The sequence below is a fragment of the Palaemon carinicauda genome, chromosome 4 (assembly GCF_036898095.1).
Source record: "Palaemon carinicauda isolate YSFRI2023 chromosome 4, ASM3689809v2, whole genome shotgun sequence".
Lineage (NCBI taxonomy): Eukaryota > Metazoa > Arthropoda > Malacostraca > Decapoda > Palaemonidae > Palaemon > Palaemon carinicauda.
In genome coordinates, this window is record NC_090728.1 from 188,577,839 (window position 1) to 188,596,063 (window position 18,225).

Here is an 18,225-nt window from a genome sequence, read left to right on the forward strand (position 1 = left end):
TGCTCTGGCAATCGCTCTGGCTGCCTCCTTCGAAAAGCCTCTAGCTCTTGAGAGTCTTTCGATAGTCTGAAGGCAGTCAGACGAAGAGCGTGGAGGTTTGGGTGTACCTTCTTTACGTGAGGTTGACGTAGAAGGTCCACTCTTAGAGGAAGAGTCCTGGGAATGTCGACCAGCCATTGCAGTACCTCTGTGAACCATTCTCTCGCGGGCCAGAGGGGAGCAATCAACGTCAGCCGTGTCCCTTTGTGAGAGGCGAACTTTTGAAGTACCCTGTTGACAATCTTGAACGGCGGGAATGCATACAGGTCGAGATGGGACCAATCCAGCAGAAAAGCATCCACGTGAACTGCTGCTGGGTCTGGAATCGGAGAACAATACAACGGGAGCCTCTAGGTCATCGAGGGTAGCGAACAGATCTATGGTTGGCTGACCCCACAGGGCCCAAAGTCTGCTGCAAACATTCTTGTGAAGGGTCCACTCTGTGGGGATGACCTGACCCTTCCGGCTGAGGCGATCTGCCATGACATTCATATCGCCCTGAATGAACCTCGTTACCAGCGTGAGCTTTCGATCTTTTGACCAGATGAGGAGGTCCCTTGCGATCTCGAACAACTTCCTCGAATGAGTCCCTCCCTGCTTGGAGATGTAAGCCAAGGCTGTGGTGTTGTCGGAGTTCACCTCCACCACCTTGTTTAGCTGGAGGGACTTGAAGTTTATCAAGGCCAGATGAACCGCCAACAACTCCTTGCAATTGATGTGAAGTGTCCTTTGCTCCTGATTCCATGTTCCCGAGCATTCCTGTCCGTCCAATGTCGCACCCCAGCCCGTGTCTGATGCGTCCGAGAAGAGACGGCGGTCGGGGTTCTGAACAGCCAAAGGTAGACCTTCCTTGAGAAGAAAGCTGTTCTTCCACCACGTTAAAGTAGACCTCATCTCTTCGGAAACAGGAACTGAGACCGTCTCTAGCGTCATGTCCTTTATCCAGTGAGCAGCTAGATGATACTGAAGGGGGCGGGAGGTGGAGTCTCCCTAACTCGATGAACAGGGCCAGCGATGAAAGTGTCCCTGTTAGACTCATCCACTGCCTGACTGAGCATCGGTTCCTTCTCAGCATGCTCTGGATGCATTCTAGGGCTTGGTTGATCCTTGGGGCCGACGGAAAAGCCCGAAAAGCTCGACTCTGAATCTCCATACCCAGGTAGACAATGGTCTGGGATGGGACGAGCTGGGACTTCTCTAAATTGACCAGGAGGCCCAGTTCCTTGGTCAGATCCATAGTCCATCTGAGATTCTCCAGACAGCGACGACTTGTGGGAGCTCTTAAAAGCCAGTCGTCTGACGGAGCCGGACACAAGATCATGGTACTGCTGCACAGTCTGTGAACTGTCAACCATGGGGAAGCGAGGAAGTACAGCGACAACCCGAAACTGTCTAGACTGTCTGGGTAGTACAGACAACTCCTTATCGGGTTGCTGAGGTTGCCGCACTGCGTCACAACAAGTCACCTCTGCTGGTTGTTGAACGTCTTCCCAGTGACACACTGACTCCGTAAAAAAAATCCTCTATCAAGGACTAAGCTTGGACTGCATGTCTTGCAACAAAGCTCAAGGTCTATGGGAGCAGGTGTGGCAACAGACGGGGTTAGCGACTGAAGCGGAACCATTTACCCTCCCTGGAAGCATGTTATGCTTAAATAAAAGTCCATAGGAGGCTAAGCAGCTTAAGGCTCCTCTCCAAATGACAGAGTCCTCAAGGGAATATCAGAAGGAGGGAGAACAGCACTTTCTCATCTACAGGAACCATATCCGAGAAAAGCTAAGTTCTCTCAGTGAGGGTTTCACTGGTGCAAAAGCAGCAGACCAGAAGGCAACGTTATGAAACTGCTTGACAGTCTGTGAACTGTCAAAAACTGAACTGTCAACCACAACAGGAGCGTGAGGACATACAGCACTGGTGTATAAGTAGCAGACCAGAAGGCAACGTCATGTAACTGCATGGCAGTTTGTGAGTTGGCAACAACCAAAGTTGTGTGGGGAAGCCTCAACTCCTGCCTGACTAGTTTGCTGCTGGCGAGTGGCGGTAACCACAGTGTGTTGCGGAGGCTGACACACCGTGTCAAAACACGGCAGCTTGTGGTAGCTCCCGCACGGCAACGGAGTGCTCTGAGTGTGGGAGTCATCATACAACTGGCAGGGTTGACTGTGCATGGGTGGAGGAGCTCTCACAACAAGAGTGTGAGAGCAGGAAGCCATGCCGGGCGCACAACCGTGGGAGGTGTAGGCCCACGGGTGCATCGTCAACCTTCTCCGCAGTCGGAGTGTGGGAGCTGGCAACAACAAAAGCAGAGTGCTGGTGCGTGGGAGGGGCTGCGGTGGGTTGAGGAGCATGCGGTATGGTATGCAGAGCATGCTGTAAGGTATGCAGAGCATGCTGTAAGGTATGCAGAGCATGCTGTAAGGAATGCAGAGCATGCTGTAAGGTATGCAGAGCATGCTGTAAGGTATGCAGAGCATGCTGTAAGGTATGCAAAGCATGCTGCATGGGCTGCGGAGAAAGCCGCATAGTGCTGGAACCCGGCAGCTCTACAGAACCTTCCCACTGCTGATGCGGTAGCTCACGCATGTTAGCAGATGGTGCAGCAAGAACATGCGTCTGGCAGGGTGGACTGCGCATCGGTGGTGGAGCTCTCACAGGTGGAGGGTGGGAGCAGGCAGCCGCAGTATCTGCTGAGCGCACAACCTCGGCGGGTTGTAGGTTAACAGGCTGTATTGTCAACCTTCCAGCATGATACTCCTGCATGAAGGAGCAAGCTGAGACTGTATAGTCTGCAGCATGGACCACTAGGGTCTATGAAAGACAACAACAAACGGAGCTACTGTCCGTTGTGACTGAGGGTCTAAAACAGCTGGTGCGGCAACAGACGGAGTTACTGCCTGTTGCGGTACCACCTAGCCTCTCTTAGGAGGTGTGCAGTTGTCGTACTGCAGCGAGTCCGAACTGACCCAGTGGCTACACCTAGGCCGTTGGACTTGCGCGGAAGGGACCGACTTGCACTTAAAAGCTGCAAGATTTGGTCCATGGTTTCTGCGAGAAACCTCTTCCGCAGACGAGGAATAATTGGGCTCTCTCGTCTTTGTGTGGGTGGGGTGATCACGTCGGCAACGTGTGTAGATACACCCGAAACCACAGAGGGAAACGTCTGTTCGTCGATCAAGGCCTGAGGAACCCATAAGTCCTTCGACATTACTTCTCCCCTGGGCTTGGGAGCTTGTAAGAGGTATCGGACTAGGTGAACAACTGGCACGAACAGACGAACCCTCGAACGCAACACTGTAACACTTTGCGCATATCACTTTATCACTTTTGATTTTCTGTTTGCACTTATTTCACTGAACTCGAAACTTTAAGTGGTTTGTACCTGAAACACGCAATCCTATCCTTCATTAAAAGGTAGTAATTGCGAAAACAGTATTACAATGTAACAGAAAAACATAATGAAAGATAAAGAATTCAGTGGCTGGAAAAGAGACTAAACACTAGATCAAATAAACTACGTTTAAAATCTCTCACCGCATAAAGCCTGGGAACAAGAATAAAACTCTAGAAACGTTTTACCTTCTTCCCCTATATCGACTAGGGAGAAGAGCAAAAAAAAAACGAGAACAACGTTACCCGCTTGAACGAAACGTTTATCCTCCGTCTCTATCTCTCTCTCTCTCTCTCTTGACTTAGAACCTGAGAGATGAGCCCAATTATATATATCGTTAAAACATATTATTTGTTAAAGGAAAAAAACTGAAAGGTTTCCCAAATAAAAAGTTCCTTTATAGAATTAAAACCATTTAAGCTAAGAAAGAATGAACGAAACGCTAGAATCGGTTTACTCTTACTGCAACGTGAAACCGTGAAATACTCTCTCTCTATCGTAACGATAGAGCGCAAGTTGAACGTTCTGAACGTCAACAACTGCGGAGACTAAACAAAACGTTAGTTCAACTTTGAAAACAGTACGAGACTTATCAAAGAAATTCTTTCAAAAACATTAAAATTAAAATGGCATAAATTCTTAACAGGAAAAACAATATGACGAGCTCAATGTTAATTAACTTCGGTTCCAAGTAAGGACCGCCTACTATTAGGAAAGGTCGCATATAAACAAACATAAAAAAAAAAATAATTTTTATAAGTTTATAATAAAAGGAAAGTTAATCGAAGAGGCCTATAAATGGCGGAGAGATATAAATTAAAATTGAAAGAGTCTATACTCTCTTCGACACCAACACTTCCGTCTAAGGGAAGGGTCGGCCATTTAAAAGTGAAAGAGAGTCCATACTCTCTTCGTCACCATAATTAAATCAAATTAATTCCAAAAGCTTGCTAAGCTAATGATAAAGCTTCCTGAATAGCGAAGACTAAACTCTAGAGCAAATACATCACCAAAACGTGAACAATAACTCCAGAATCAACAGCGTATCCATGTAGGTCTAGCCGGAGGCACGACAGAGGAAAAATTGAGTTCTTGTTGACAAGAAGTACTTGAGTACCTGCTCACAGATGGCGCTGTTGTGTACACCCCCACCTGTATAGCGATCGCTGGCGTATCCCGACCGTAGATTTCTGTCGGGCAACAGAGTTGACAGCTACATGATCATCGGGTAAGATTAATATTGAAAAATATTTAGCAAAAGGTAAGGAGGTGTATGTTGCGTTTATGGATCTGGAGAAAGCGTATGATAGAGTTGATAGGGAAGCAATGTGGAAAGTGATGAGGTTATATGGAGTTAGTGGAAGGTTGTTGCAAGCAGTGAAAAGTTTCTACAAAGGTAGTAAAGCATGTGTTAGGATAGGAGCGATTGGTTTCCGGTGAGAGTGGGGCTGAGACAGAGATGTGTGGTCGCCGTGGTTGTTTAACTTGTATGTTGATGGAGTGGTGAGAGAGGTGAATGCTCGAGTGCCTGGACGAGGATTAAAACTGGTATATGAGAATGACCATGAATGGGAGGTAAATCAGTTGTTTTTTGTGGATGATACTGTGCTGGTTGCAGACACGGAAGAGAAGCTTGGGCAATTAGTGACAGAATTTGGAAGGGTGTGTGAGAGAAAGAAGTTGAGTTAATGTGGGTAAGAGTAAGGTTATGAGATGTACAAGAAGGGAAGGTGGTGTAAGGACGAATGTTATGTTAAATGGAGAGTTACTTGAAGAGGTGGATCAGTTTAAGTACTTGGGGTCTGTTGGGAGTGGAAGCAGATGTACGTCAGAGAGTGAATGAAGGTTGCAAAGTGTTGGGGGCAGTTAAGGGAGTAGTAAAAAATAGAGGGTTGGGGATGAATGTAAAGAGAGTTCTATATGAGAAAGTGATTGTACCAACAGCGATGTATGGATCGGAGTTGTGGGGAATGAAAGTGACGGAGAGACAGAAATTGAATGTGTTTGAGATGAAGTGTCTAAGGAGTATGGCTGGTGATCTCGAGTAGATAGGGTTAGGAACGAAGTGGTGAGGGAGAGAACGGGTGTGAGAAATGAGTTAGCAGCTAGAGTGGATATGAATGCGTTGAGGTGGTTTGGCCATGTTGAGAGAATGGAAAATGGCTGTCTGCTAAAGAAGGTGATGAATGCAAGAGTTGATGGGAGAAGTACAAGAGCAAGGCCAAGGTTTGGGTGGATGGATGGAGTGAAGAAAGCTCTGGGTGATAGGAGGATAGATGCGAGAGAGGCAAAAGAGCGTGCTAGAAATAGGAATGAATGGCGAATGATTGTGACGCAGTTCCGGTAGGCCGTGTTGCTTCCTCCGGTAGCTTAGATGACCGCGGAGGTAGCAACAGTAGGGGATTCAGCATTATGAAGCTTCATCTGTGGTGGATAACGGGGGAGGGTGGGCTGTGGCACCCTAGCAGTACCAGCTGAACTCGGTTGAATCCCTTGTCAGGCTGGGAGGAATGTAGAGAGGAGAGGGCCCCTTTTTTTGTTCATTTGTTGATGTCAGCTACCCGCCAAAATTGGGGGAAGTGCCTTGGTACAGTATATGTATGTACTGTATGTATGTTAATAAAGTAAGAGATAAAGAACTCTCCTTTTATAAAAATACATGCATTAAACTTTGTTATGGAGGTCACCTACTTTCAAACAGTTATCCCTATGATGTAAATCCCCTTGGGCCCATTAGATAAAATGATTAAATACATTTCCCATTGTTAGAAGGAGAGGGAACAAGCTTACGCCATTAGTCAGGGTTACAGTGTTACCATTTGGTGCAATATATGTAGAGTGACATGATGGGTCCCTCCCTTTTCATGGCTCATGTGACTGAGTGGATTGAACTGAAACTATCTTTATTACAAAGTCAAATGAGTCGCAAGATAACTAAGAGTCTTTGTCTGGTTACAGGCTAGGCAATCTACTACTAGTCAAAATTTAGAGGCTAATTCTCGAAAGCTTTGAAATTAATTATTTTACCATTGGCCTAATAATAACCCACTGCCTATCACATGTAATTCACTACTATAATTTTCTTCAAATTTTCATGAAACACAACAGCTTTATCTTTTTCCTTAGAATGTCAGAATACACCACTCCAGTGTCCTTTATTCCTCCATCTTTTATATTATCACGAGACATCAAATATAATGAAAATTCTTAATAACTCAAACTAACGAACTTACCCTTAGTTGTGGATTGGTAGATGCCTGATGCTGCCCATCCCAGTGAAGGCAGAGTGATGTGACAGGTTCAGTTGTTGGATGATCCGGTGATACAGCAATTAGAGCTTCCAATCGGACTGCACGGAGATAAAAAATATTTTAATGTTAAGGGATTTTTGCCTGGTAGAATAAATAACTTCAAAACAAAACTAATTCATTTGAAAATACTCTGACAACTATTTCACATAAAATGCATATCTACCTAAGTATAAAACTGGTACTGCACTGACAAACAAGACTTACCATTTTTTCTCTCAAATATGGCAGTAAAACATAGGTGATGATGAGTCACAATTTTAGCATCCCGTACAAGCTGTGTGGTAGGTGAAGCTTCATAGTCAGACCAAGCCATTGGACGCCAAGATTTAAACTCTGTACATATTTTTCCCGGGAAATGTTGTTTCAGTAGTTCAGCTGGTAAGACAATTGCACTGTTTGGAAGAAGGTTACAATTAATTTTAATATTGAGTTTAACCTCGTTATGAAAAAATTATCAACTCTTTGATGACCGCAATGTTTACCCCCATCATTCATGTATGCTGTTAGGACTGGGGTGTTGGCTGCTAGCAAAACAACGAAAATTAATAAATTTACAAATTGTTTTAGTGACCTTAACACTTAATTTATAACTTCAATTTTTTTTATGGTTTTCTTCTAAATCATTATATTTTGCAACAGATCCATCAGAATTTCAATAAAACCCGATAAAATTTGATTTATGTAACAAAAAAAAGCTATATACGTGAACATAACACCAGGAAAGGCTTACTTTATGCTAAGGTGCAACTCTAATGAATATTTGAACAAAAATTAGTGTTATTTATGCCCATCAGTTACCTAGGCTCTCATTAGTCATGACTTTGACAATGTCAGGTACTTACATTGGTCGCCAAAGAGTTGAAATAATACATGTTATAAATTTGTAATTACCATATGAAATAAGAGTAAATGACACTACACCTAAATACTCAGTTAGCATGAATAAACATAAACAGCAGTCATAACATTATAAGACTATTACTATTAAGCTACAACCCTAGTTGGAAAAGCAGGATGCTATAAGCCCAGGGGTTCCAACAGGGTAAAAAGCTCAGTGAGGAAAGGAATTAAGGAATCATAGAATATTTTAAGAACAATAACAAATCAAAATAAATATTTCCTATATAAACTACAAACACTAACAAAAAAAGCGGAAGAGAAATAAGATAGAATAGTGTAACCAAATGTACCCTCAAGCAAGAGAACTCTTATCCAAGACAGTGGAAGACCATGGTACAGAAAAAGAGCAACAAAACTATATGTATCATTATTACAAAAATTTACTCTTATTATTCATATCTGGAAGCATCCTGACGAGAATTATAACAAAATACCTTGTGGAAGTAGCACTCTCCAAGTTTAACAATTGACTATGCAAGGCTAATCTTGCTTGCAGTCGACGTCTTATGGCTGAAATTGTGTTAGGCATGTGCTCGGCACTATCCTGCCACACAACAGCCTCACTATCTACACGTTGGCTTGAGGCAAATGGACCGTTGGCAGTTCCTGACTGAAAGGTAAATATGGAATCAAAATTACTTTCTGTAAATTCTATTACGGACTTTGGAAAAAAATTATTGGTTACTCTCATGAAAAAATTTATATAAGAATAACATCCATATTAAAACAAAAGAAAATAACTCATGAACAAAAATTTATACAATAACATTCATATTGAAACAAAAGAAAATTACTCACATGCAAAAATTGATACAAGAATAACACACATATTAAAACAAAATAAAATGGTACGCTGTTGCTACAAACACTTCTATTGTATTCCTATTTACTTAAAATTTCTTTATCAAAGATGAATAAGAATTTGAGGTAATGTAATATAAATATGATTATAAATGGCAAAAATATTGTTTCAGGTACAAACATCTTTATCAATATAATTCAAGTATGGAGAAAATTATTCCTTTAAAACAATGTTTTCATTAACTTTTAGATGTTAATTATTTTAGTTCCTTGGTGCCGATTTATTATAAATTAAGTGAAAAAAGTTGAAACCTTAACCAAGTCTTCTCAACCTTACATTATAATTGGCCTTATGACAGTGGGGTACCCATTAAATTATATGATAAAAAATATTGTCATATTCCTTACTGGGGATTCTTATTGCATTCAGAACAATTTCTTAATGGACCTTAAACTGAACACTATTTATTATTATAATAATAATAATAATAATAATAATAATAATAATAAAAAAAAAAAATTGTCCAAACTTACATCCTGAGAATCTTCGCCATCCAAGGCATGTAAATCTGCATTAGCAAATGACAAGCCAGCTAAAGTTTGAGCCCACTTATACGGCCGTCCAGTCATCCCTAAGTGTTCGCTCAGGTACACCTGAGAGCGATTTAACTGATAAAAGTTTGCTGGATTTGGAGAGTTTATCCCAAGGTCATCAGGGAAGAGGCAGTTCAGCAGTGTGTCACCACTTATCACGTCGCTGAAAAAAGAATGTGCAACGTCAATTTACGTCTAAAGAAAAATATGAGTGTACAGTGCTTTGAATGCTTCAAGACAAGCAAACCAAAGGTGTGAAAAATTCAGTCAAAATCAAGCTCTAACTTTTATGTATTATAGGCACATGTCATTCATTTTTCTTATCACTCAGGAGTTTAATCTTCATCACTTTAAAAAAAATGCTAATTTCTGTGCAAGTTGAAATTAAATAAAGTAAAATCAATACAAAGAGTACCAGATATTATAGGCACATGTCATTAATTTTTCTTATTACTCACGAGTTTAATCTTCATCATTTAAAAAATTGCTGATTTCTGTGCAAGTTGAAATTAAATAAAGTAAAATCAATACAAAAGGAATAGGGCTTCAACTCTTGCTATTAGCAATTTAAACAGGGAGGGAAGAAAGTATATGCACTAGTTTTCTTTCACTTCATATAAAAACTATTAACATGCAATCCTTGCTATGAGACCAAAATAACAAACAACTGGTATGAAAAGAACTTTTCCTTACGTTAATGCAGCCTTAGTCTTCTCCTGAAGGTGAACCGAGCACTTCGCTGTCACAATACGCAATGTTCGAATGTAATAAAATACAATTACGACACTGTTGCCCTCTGAAATGTGAATAAATAAAAGAAAAATTAGGCTTTAAACATATCAAAATTCTTACCTTTGAAGGATTTACAAGAAATATATGAAAAGAACTTATAAAAACCATCTAGATATTACTCTAATTATGAAACTTAAGTATACTGCAAAGTATTGCTCTTACTTGCAAGCAAGAGCTTTTCTAGCCTTATGCAAATGCTTATAACTGAATAATTATTAGAATAAAATTCTAAAAATACTACTGTATATAGCACAGAGGTGTAACGTAAAAAAAGTGAGTATGTCAGACTAATTTCTCCATCAAAAATAAACAATTTTAATTATAAAATTTGTCATTCTTATACAGTATACCACTCTTTACATCAATTTGACATACTGTACGTCATTTCAACTTTACGTCAATCATCGTCAAGTATTGAATACAAAAATAAAATACACTCCAAGTCATTTTACCTGACCTTATGCCAGTTTCTACATTGTACAATAAGAATTAAGTGCTGTAATATAACAGTATCGTCCTTCACATGGAAGCTTATTAATGTAGGTGTATGGATTTTATAAAATGATAAATAGTGTACCTATAAGTACTTATCATGTTCAGTAACCTACATGTATTGGGAACATTGTAACTTTACAGGACGAAAATCTGACCTAAGTAAAACATTGACTAACGTCAGGACTTGAGGAGGAGTATTACTATACTGACCTGTTTATATCATTTCTCTCTGGAAGCTATTTAAATGACGCCTAACACAAAATAAAAATTTCATGTTTTGTTTCTTTGCAAAATGCCACTCACTCTGGGAGCTTCGATAAATCCCATTTTCTTTCCTTTCAATAAAGACATGATTTATATTTAATGACCTTGTGTTTGGAACATAACCAAGTCTAAGTGAAAATAAGAATAAGTAATAAATTAAATCTCGTACTGAGTACCATTGAGCCTTCATTATCTTCATTCTAAGTATCGTTTCCTTTTAGTCTGCTTAAACATACCAAAGGATTGTGTAACATATCAAACTCGCAATACCTTTCTCACAGACTTGTTTGCTTCGCTAAGCCAATGCTACTCAGATTGAATCAGACTGAAATTTTAGTTTGACATAAAATAAGAAAACATGGTTTTTGTCTAATAACATATATAGTGAGCTGAGGAGCAAGTAATTTTCAAATCAAGTTCTTTATTCACTTGATGTTTCCTCACAACCCAGACACCTCTCATGTTTCGTTATTTAATTCCATCCATCCATATACCATGGCATTTCCCCCAATTTTGGGGGGTAGCCGACATCAACAAGAAACAAAACAAAAAAGGGGACCTCTACTCTCTACGTTCCTCCAGCCTAACCAGGGACTCAGCCGAGTTCAGCTGGTACTGCTAGAGTGCCACAGCCCAATCTCCCACATTTTCCACCACAGATGAAGCTTCATACTGCTGAGTCCCCTACTGCTGCTACCTCCGCGGTCATCTAAGGCACCGGAGGAAGCAGCAGGGCCTACCGGAACTGCGTCACAATCGCTCGCCATTCATTCCTATTTCTAGCACGCTCTCTTGCCTCTCTCACATCTATCCTCCTATCACCCAGAGCTTTCTTCACACCATCCATCCACCCAAACCTTGGCCTTCCTCTTGTACTTCTCCCATCAACTCTTGCATTCATCACCTTCTTTAGCAGACAGCCACTTTCCATTCTCTCAACATGGCCAAACCACCTCAACACATTCATATCCACTCTAGCCGCTAACTCATTTCTTACACCCGTTCTCACCCTCACCACTTCGTTCCTAACCCTATCTACTCGAGATACACCTGCCATACCCCTCAGACACTTCATCTCAAACACATTCAATTTCTGTCTCTCCATCACTTTCATTCCCCACAACTCCGATCCATACATCACAGTTGGTACAATCACTTTCTCATATAGAAATCTCTTTACATTCATCCCCAACCCTCTATTTTTTACTACTCCCTTAACTGCCCCCAACACTTTGCAACCTTCATTGACTCTCTGACGTACATCTGCTTCCACTCCACCATTTGCTGCAACAGACCCCAAGTACTTAAACTGATCCACCTCCTCAAATAACTCTCCATTCAACATGACATTCAACCTTGCACCACCTTCCCTTCTCGTACATCTCATAACCTTACTCTTACCCACATTAACTCTCAACTTCCTTCTCTCACACACCCTTCCAAATTCTGTCACTAGTCGGTCAAGCTTCTCTTCTGTGTCTGCTACCAGTACAGTATCATCCGCAAACAACAACTGATTTACCTCCCATTCATGATCATTCTCGCCTACCAGTTTTAATCCTCGTCCAAGCACTCGAGCATTCACCTCTCTCACCACTCCATCAACATACAAGTTAAACAACCACGGCGACATCACACATCCCTGTCTCAGCCCCACTCTCACCGGAAACCAATCGCTCACTTCATTTCCTATTCTAACACATGCTTTACTACCCTTGTAGAAACTTTTCACTGCTTGCAACAACCTTCCACCAACTCCATATAACCTCATCACATTCCACATTGCTTCCCTATCAACTCTATCATATGCTTTCTCCAGATCCATAAACGCAACATACACCTCCTTACCTTTTGCTAAATATTTCTCGAATATCTGCCTAACTGTAAAAATCTGATTCATACAACCCCTACCTCTTCTAAAACCACCCTGTACTTCCAAGATTGCATTCTCTGTTTTATCCTTAATCCTATTAATCAGTACTCTACCATACACTTTTCCAACTACATTCAACAAACTAATACCTCTTGAATTACAACACTCATGCACATCTCCCTTACCCTTATATAGTGGTACAATACATGCACAGACCCAATCTACTGGTACCATTGACAACACAAAACACATATTAAACAATCTCACCAACCATTCAAGTACAGTCACACCCCCTTCCTTCAACATCTCGGCTCTCACACCATCCATACCAGATGCTTTTCCTACTCTCGTTTCATCAAGTGCTCTTCTCTCTTCCTCTATTGTAATCTCTCTCTCATTCTCATCTCCCTTCACCGGCACCTCAACACCTGCAACAGCAATTATATCTGCCTCCCTATTATCCTCAACATTCAGTAAACTTTCAAAATATTCCGCCCACCTTTTCCTTGCCTCCTCTCCTTTCAACAACCTTCCATTTCCATCTTTCACTGTCTCTTCAATTCTTGAGCCAGCCCTCCTTACTCTCTTCACTTCTTTCCAAAACTTCTTATTCTTTTCATATGAATGACCTAATCCCTGACCCCACCTCAGGTCAGCTGCCCTCTTTGCCTCACGTACCTTGCGCTTTACTTCCACCTTTTTCTCTCTATTTTTCATACTTCTCTATACTATTACTCTGCAGCCATTCTTCAAAAGCCCTCTTTATTTAATTACCAGTAATTAATCTAACAAACTTGAAATGATAAGTTCTAAGTGAATGAATTACAAATTAAATACTATTCCAGTCTTCATTTATGGATGTCAAATTGCCTTGTACAAGTTTACGGGAGATTTTACTCCGATTGTAGGGATTAGCATGCACTTTTATATCGTTAATTCTTTTCTTAGTTAATTTCTTTAATGTAAAAAATTTATGTAGATATATAAATAAAATATATCAAGTACAGCCATAAATTCATCCAAAAAATTCTGATCTAGGATATTATGGTAGGAAGATGAAGATAACTTGGAACTAATCCACTTTGTCCTAAAAGACTTGTGATAAGTTTTCCTCCTCATGATGAAATGTTTCCTGTCCCTATTGTGCACACAGCAATTAAAACAACTTACGCATTAATAAACTACCAGCAATAGCACAAGTGCTTAATAAAAATCAGTGTTAAGAAAACTACCTTTAAGAGCTAAATTTTTCAGGTCTGATGCTTACACTTGGAATGCAAGATCATTTTACGAAAATTGGTATGTGACCTACGAAGTAAACTACAGTACCCGTAATGGTAGTTGACAAAAGATTTAATAAACGTCAGTGTTAACCCTTTTACCCCCAGGCTATTTGGAATTTTCCAACCCTTAACCCCCAGGGGTTATTTTTTTTTCAAGCACATTTTGCAGTATATCTTTTTTAAATTGCTCTAACAGCCTTAATTTTTATCATAGAGAGGTCAGGTTGGTCTCATTCTCTTGGAAAATGCCTGAAGTTTCTAAAAAAAAAAAAATTATCAAAAATATGCAAAAAAAATTGCAATTTTTTGCAAGGACGTACCGGTACGTCCATGGGAGTAAAGGGATGAGTTTTGTGAAACGTACCAGTACGTCCTCTGGGGGTAAAAGGGTTAAGAAAACTACCTTGAATGGCAAAATTTTCAAGTCCGATGCTTACACTTGGAATGCAAGATCTTTTTACAGAAATTGGTATGTGACCTACAAAGCTTAAATTAAGCATTAAATTACTCTACTTACCTTTTGTACTGACAGTAATCCTAACAAAAAGAGGATGCATTCCAAGGATCTGCTTGGCACCATAATCAGCATCTTCAGTGGTCTCAACTTTTTGAATTTTGCGATTCCTCTTCTTCCGTGACAAGGTATCCTAAAAAATAAAAAAAAATACATTGTGTGTACTATGTACTTTCTTAGGAAGCATTAGGAAGAACAAGATATTCAGTGTCATAATAAGATTGACTAGTATTGAATGTATAACTACGGACATAAAAAGCTGGAATTACAAGTGATTTTTGATGGAAGAAAATTTACATCAGTATGAAAAAAAAGTGCAAAAAGATAAATCTTGAAAAGAAAAAGGCTAATATGTGTCATATAAATTCCCATACACATTAATTCATGTAAGAAAAAAAGCTGTGACAGGTAGGTTGGCACATGCAAACAAGGTCCCCTAGATTCATGGTGGTTCATCAAATCACTCTTTGTAAAGGAAAATTTATACAAATGTTTGGAGAAATTTATCAATTGAGAGTTTAGTATTATTAAATCTATGAAAGGAGAAACTTAAACTGAAGATGTGTATGCATATTAAAGCATAAAATTTCAACAAATGAAGTATAACAACCTAAAATATATCAATAAGTTTTCACTACAATACTGAATTGTCCTTTTGAATGGGAATAACTGGATAAAACACATTTTGAAAATTGGCTGAAGACTAATAAAGATACAATAGTAAGAAAATATTTTCATCTGGGTGGAATTAAGAAAAAAGAAAAGAAAAATTCATGCCTACCTCAAAAAATATCAAAGTCAAACCTGGATTTTAACAAGTGTAACAGTCTAGTAATGAATATATAATTTTAATTAAGTCACTCAGAGAAGTTCCAAGACTCTAAGACACTACTTTGAACACATGGTAAATTCTCTCTAAATTACCTAGATATTATCAGCCTTGAAATACACACTTATGAATCAGTGATACTCATGTTGATCTTGAGCAATTCTTCTTGACATAACCTGCACCGCATTGTCACCAAATTACACGTTCTTCTATATATAAACCTATATATAAACTTATATGTGCTTCTCATAGCACAATTCAATGTATTCTGAAATATCTTTAAGGAAAAAGGACGGAACGAATAACTTAAAAGCTACTTTCTTGTCTATGCCATAGAGACAATAAATAAGAAGAAATGAGTATTGAAATAAGATAAAACCAATGGCATAGAATTAGGGAAGTTAGACACACCAACTAAAGAAGTTGCCCAATATATTAGATAAGCTCTGGAAGTTAGAAGTACAAGTATTTGCTTCAACATGAGAGGGAAATATGGACAGTAAGCGAGAAATTTTACTTCACCTACCTCTTGTTGTTCTTGATCATTTTCAGAATCCGACAGATTTTCACATTTTGATTCATCTTCTTTGACATTCTTCTTCTTGGCAGCCTCTATGTCCCCTAACACTTCCACTTTAATGTTGCTGTCAAAAGCTTCTCCATAGGCCGAGGCCTAGAGATAGAATAAAATAAAAAGGTGATGTTCGCATCCCTACACAAACAGGTCAGGAAATAATAATTAACAGCTAAATAGATATCGCCCTACAAAAGCAAAAACATGTGTGGAGAGTACGCATGAAAGGGTACAGCGCTACTAAAAACAGCGTACACTTTTTGCATTTTGTTAATATGACACCTAAATTTGCACAATAATCTAAGAAATACAGTAAGCCAAAAAAATACTGGCTCTATTTCAACAATCTTTGTAAAATATATAAAGTTCTAGGAGACAGTAAAATAAGAGTTTCTGTTGAACAACTTATGGGATTGCTTATAATGTAGGAAGTTATACAGTGACAAGGTGGCTTTTAGAGATATAATTACAAATATTTTACTTAATTAATAAAAATTAAACCTACAAGAACACAACCGACAAAATACGAAATTGATCTGTATTCTCACCTGCACCCAAAGTGTGTACAGTGGACTTGGGAGTAACTGAACAATCCTCTGTTGTTCTTTCTTTGCATCTAAGCATAGACCCAAAGATTCTTGTAGTGGACGAGTAGCCTGAAATAAAACCATACCCATATGAGCATTTTCAATGACCAATATGCCACCTTTAAGTTTGTGACTTTGTACTTTCATTCTTTTTGGATAAAATCAACAACATGAACAAATGGACAGAAAATGAAAATAAATAAATGCCAACTTGAAGCAAGTGTTTTTCTATATGTCAGATATTTAAACGCTTTTACTGATCTCAAGATATTCTATATTCTTTATTCATTACTTCTAATATAGTTTATCTGTCGCCTTATTTCCTTTCCTCACTTGACTATTTTTCCCAGTTGGAGCCCTTGGGCTTATAGTATCCGATTTTCAAGTTACGTTAAACTAACCTACTTTAGTGGCATGAAAATGAAGCAGTTTATCACATATGTATTTCAAGTTTCCGATAAATTAGGAGGGATAGTTTATCTTTGCAAACTTAATCTCTTGATTTCATACTGCACATCTAAAGCGTAAGTACGTCACCTTATGAAAGTGCAACACAATACAGTGCATGTAATAATAGTGTAAAGTACCCCCATTTGGTCCTAATTACTGATAGATCAAAGACAATGATGTATGCATTCTCCCATTACCAAAATGACAATGATCACAATGGTTCATTACAAGTACAAACCAGTACCAAATTAGATTGATGAACAGACTCGGACAATGCTTTAAAATTTCTGCAAACTGAAGCAATCAAATAAATATTTAGCTTGACCCGGGATGACTTATGAATTCAAAATATCCAGTGACAATATGTCCATCTCTTCATTAATAAATGTAAGTGACTGTTCTAAATACTTTACCTCAAGTATAGCATTGATCCTTGGTGCCAAAGAAGCCAATTTCCTTTCATGTTCGTTAATCGTCTCTCCAACAGCTTCCTTCTCTTGGGTTAGTTTATCAAACAACTGTGTCTGATCCCGGCGTTGTTCAAGTTCCCACTGAAGTCGAGCCAAGCGCTGCTTGTGGGGGTCTTCTAAGGTTTCGGTCTGTTATGAAAATATTAAGATAAAATTAATGTAATTCCACTTACATTTTCATATGTTCCTTCAGTAGGATAAAAATCAATTTATACAATACAAAGCACAACACTTTTAAAAACTCAATTCCATATAATTTGTTCATTCATCAATTCTGCATCACATTCATCAATTTGACAAGAAAATGCAGTTTCACACATGCTAATAATAAATGGATATACAGGAGGGAAAACCAAATTCAACAATAATATAGAGCATACAGTAATTATCCTCTATAGAATAAACTCATCCAGGTAAATATAGTAACCAAGTAATGATACATACATACATATACCAAGGCACTTCCCCAATTTTGGGGGGTAGCCAACATCAAACAAATGAAACAAAAAGGGGACGTCGTTTCTCTACGTTCCTCCCAGCCTGACAAGGGACTCAACCGAGTTCGGCTGGTACCGCTAGGGTGGCACAGCCCACCCTCCCACATTATCCAAAACAGATGAAGCTTCATAATGCTGAATCCCCTACTGCTGCTACCTCCGTAGGGGATTCAGCAATGATAGAACTACAAATAAATAAAAACCATCGTCCTTCAATAGGACACTGATCCTTAGGAAGGAAGAAGTTCCTATGAACTGGGAACTGTCAGAGCACCTGGTTCTGTACAGGAGCAAAGATCACAACTCCTGCCAACCTCATAACAGTCTGGGTTTAGGAATGCTACAGCATTAGGTTAGCTCTATACCAAGACTATATGTTACTCTGTCTCAGTAGGAAATGTTGGAATGTATCCATAGTTAATATGAGATATAGGATCAAAACAATCTATCCATCCTTCCATGTCTTGAAGGATGGGGGAGAAACTTTTTAACAGGTCCTGTCAGTAATGAAAGGTTTAGCTTAGTTATAAAGCTTACCTCTACCCAATGTCCAGTCCAACCCAA

The 18,225-nt window shown here is 39.2% G+C and overlaps 1 protein-coding gene across 1 annotated transcript in view; it reads right to left on the reverse strand.

Annotated features, from left to right (window-relative positions):
- thoc5 (THO complex 5) overlaps positions 1–18,225 on the reverse strand; it is a 46,727-nt gene that overhangs the window by 16,156 nt on the left and 12,346 nt on the right. The window contains exons 5-13 of the mRNA XM_068372905.1: positions 17,108–17,293; positions 16,206–16,313; positions 15,610–15,756; positions 14,258–14,387; positions 9,727–9,829; positions 8,974–9,196; positions 8,073–8,248; positions 6,943–7,130; positions 6,661–6,776 (exon numbers count right to left, since the gene is read on the reverse strand). Of these exons, the coding sequence (XP_068229006.1) occupies positions 6,661–6,776; positions 6,943–7,130; positions 8,073–8,248; positions 8,974–9,196; positions 9,727–9,829; positions 14,258–14,387; positions 15,610–15,756; positions 16,206–16,313; positions 17,108–17,293 (1,377 nt within the window). The remainder of the gene's footprint in view (positions 1–6,660; positions 6,777–6,942; positions 7,131–8,072; positions 8,249–8,973; positions 9,197–9,726; positions 9,830–14,257; positions 14,388–15,609; positions 15,757–16,205; positions 16,314–17,107; positions 17,294–18,225) is intronic.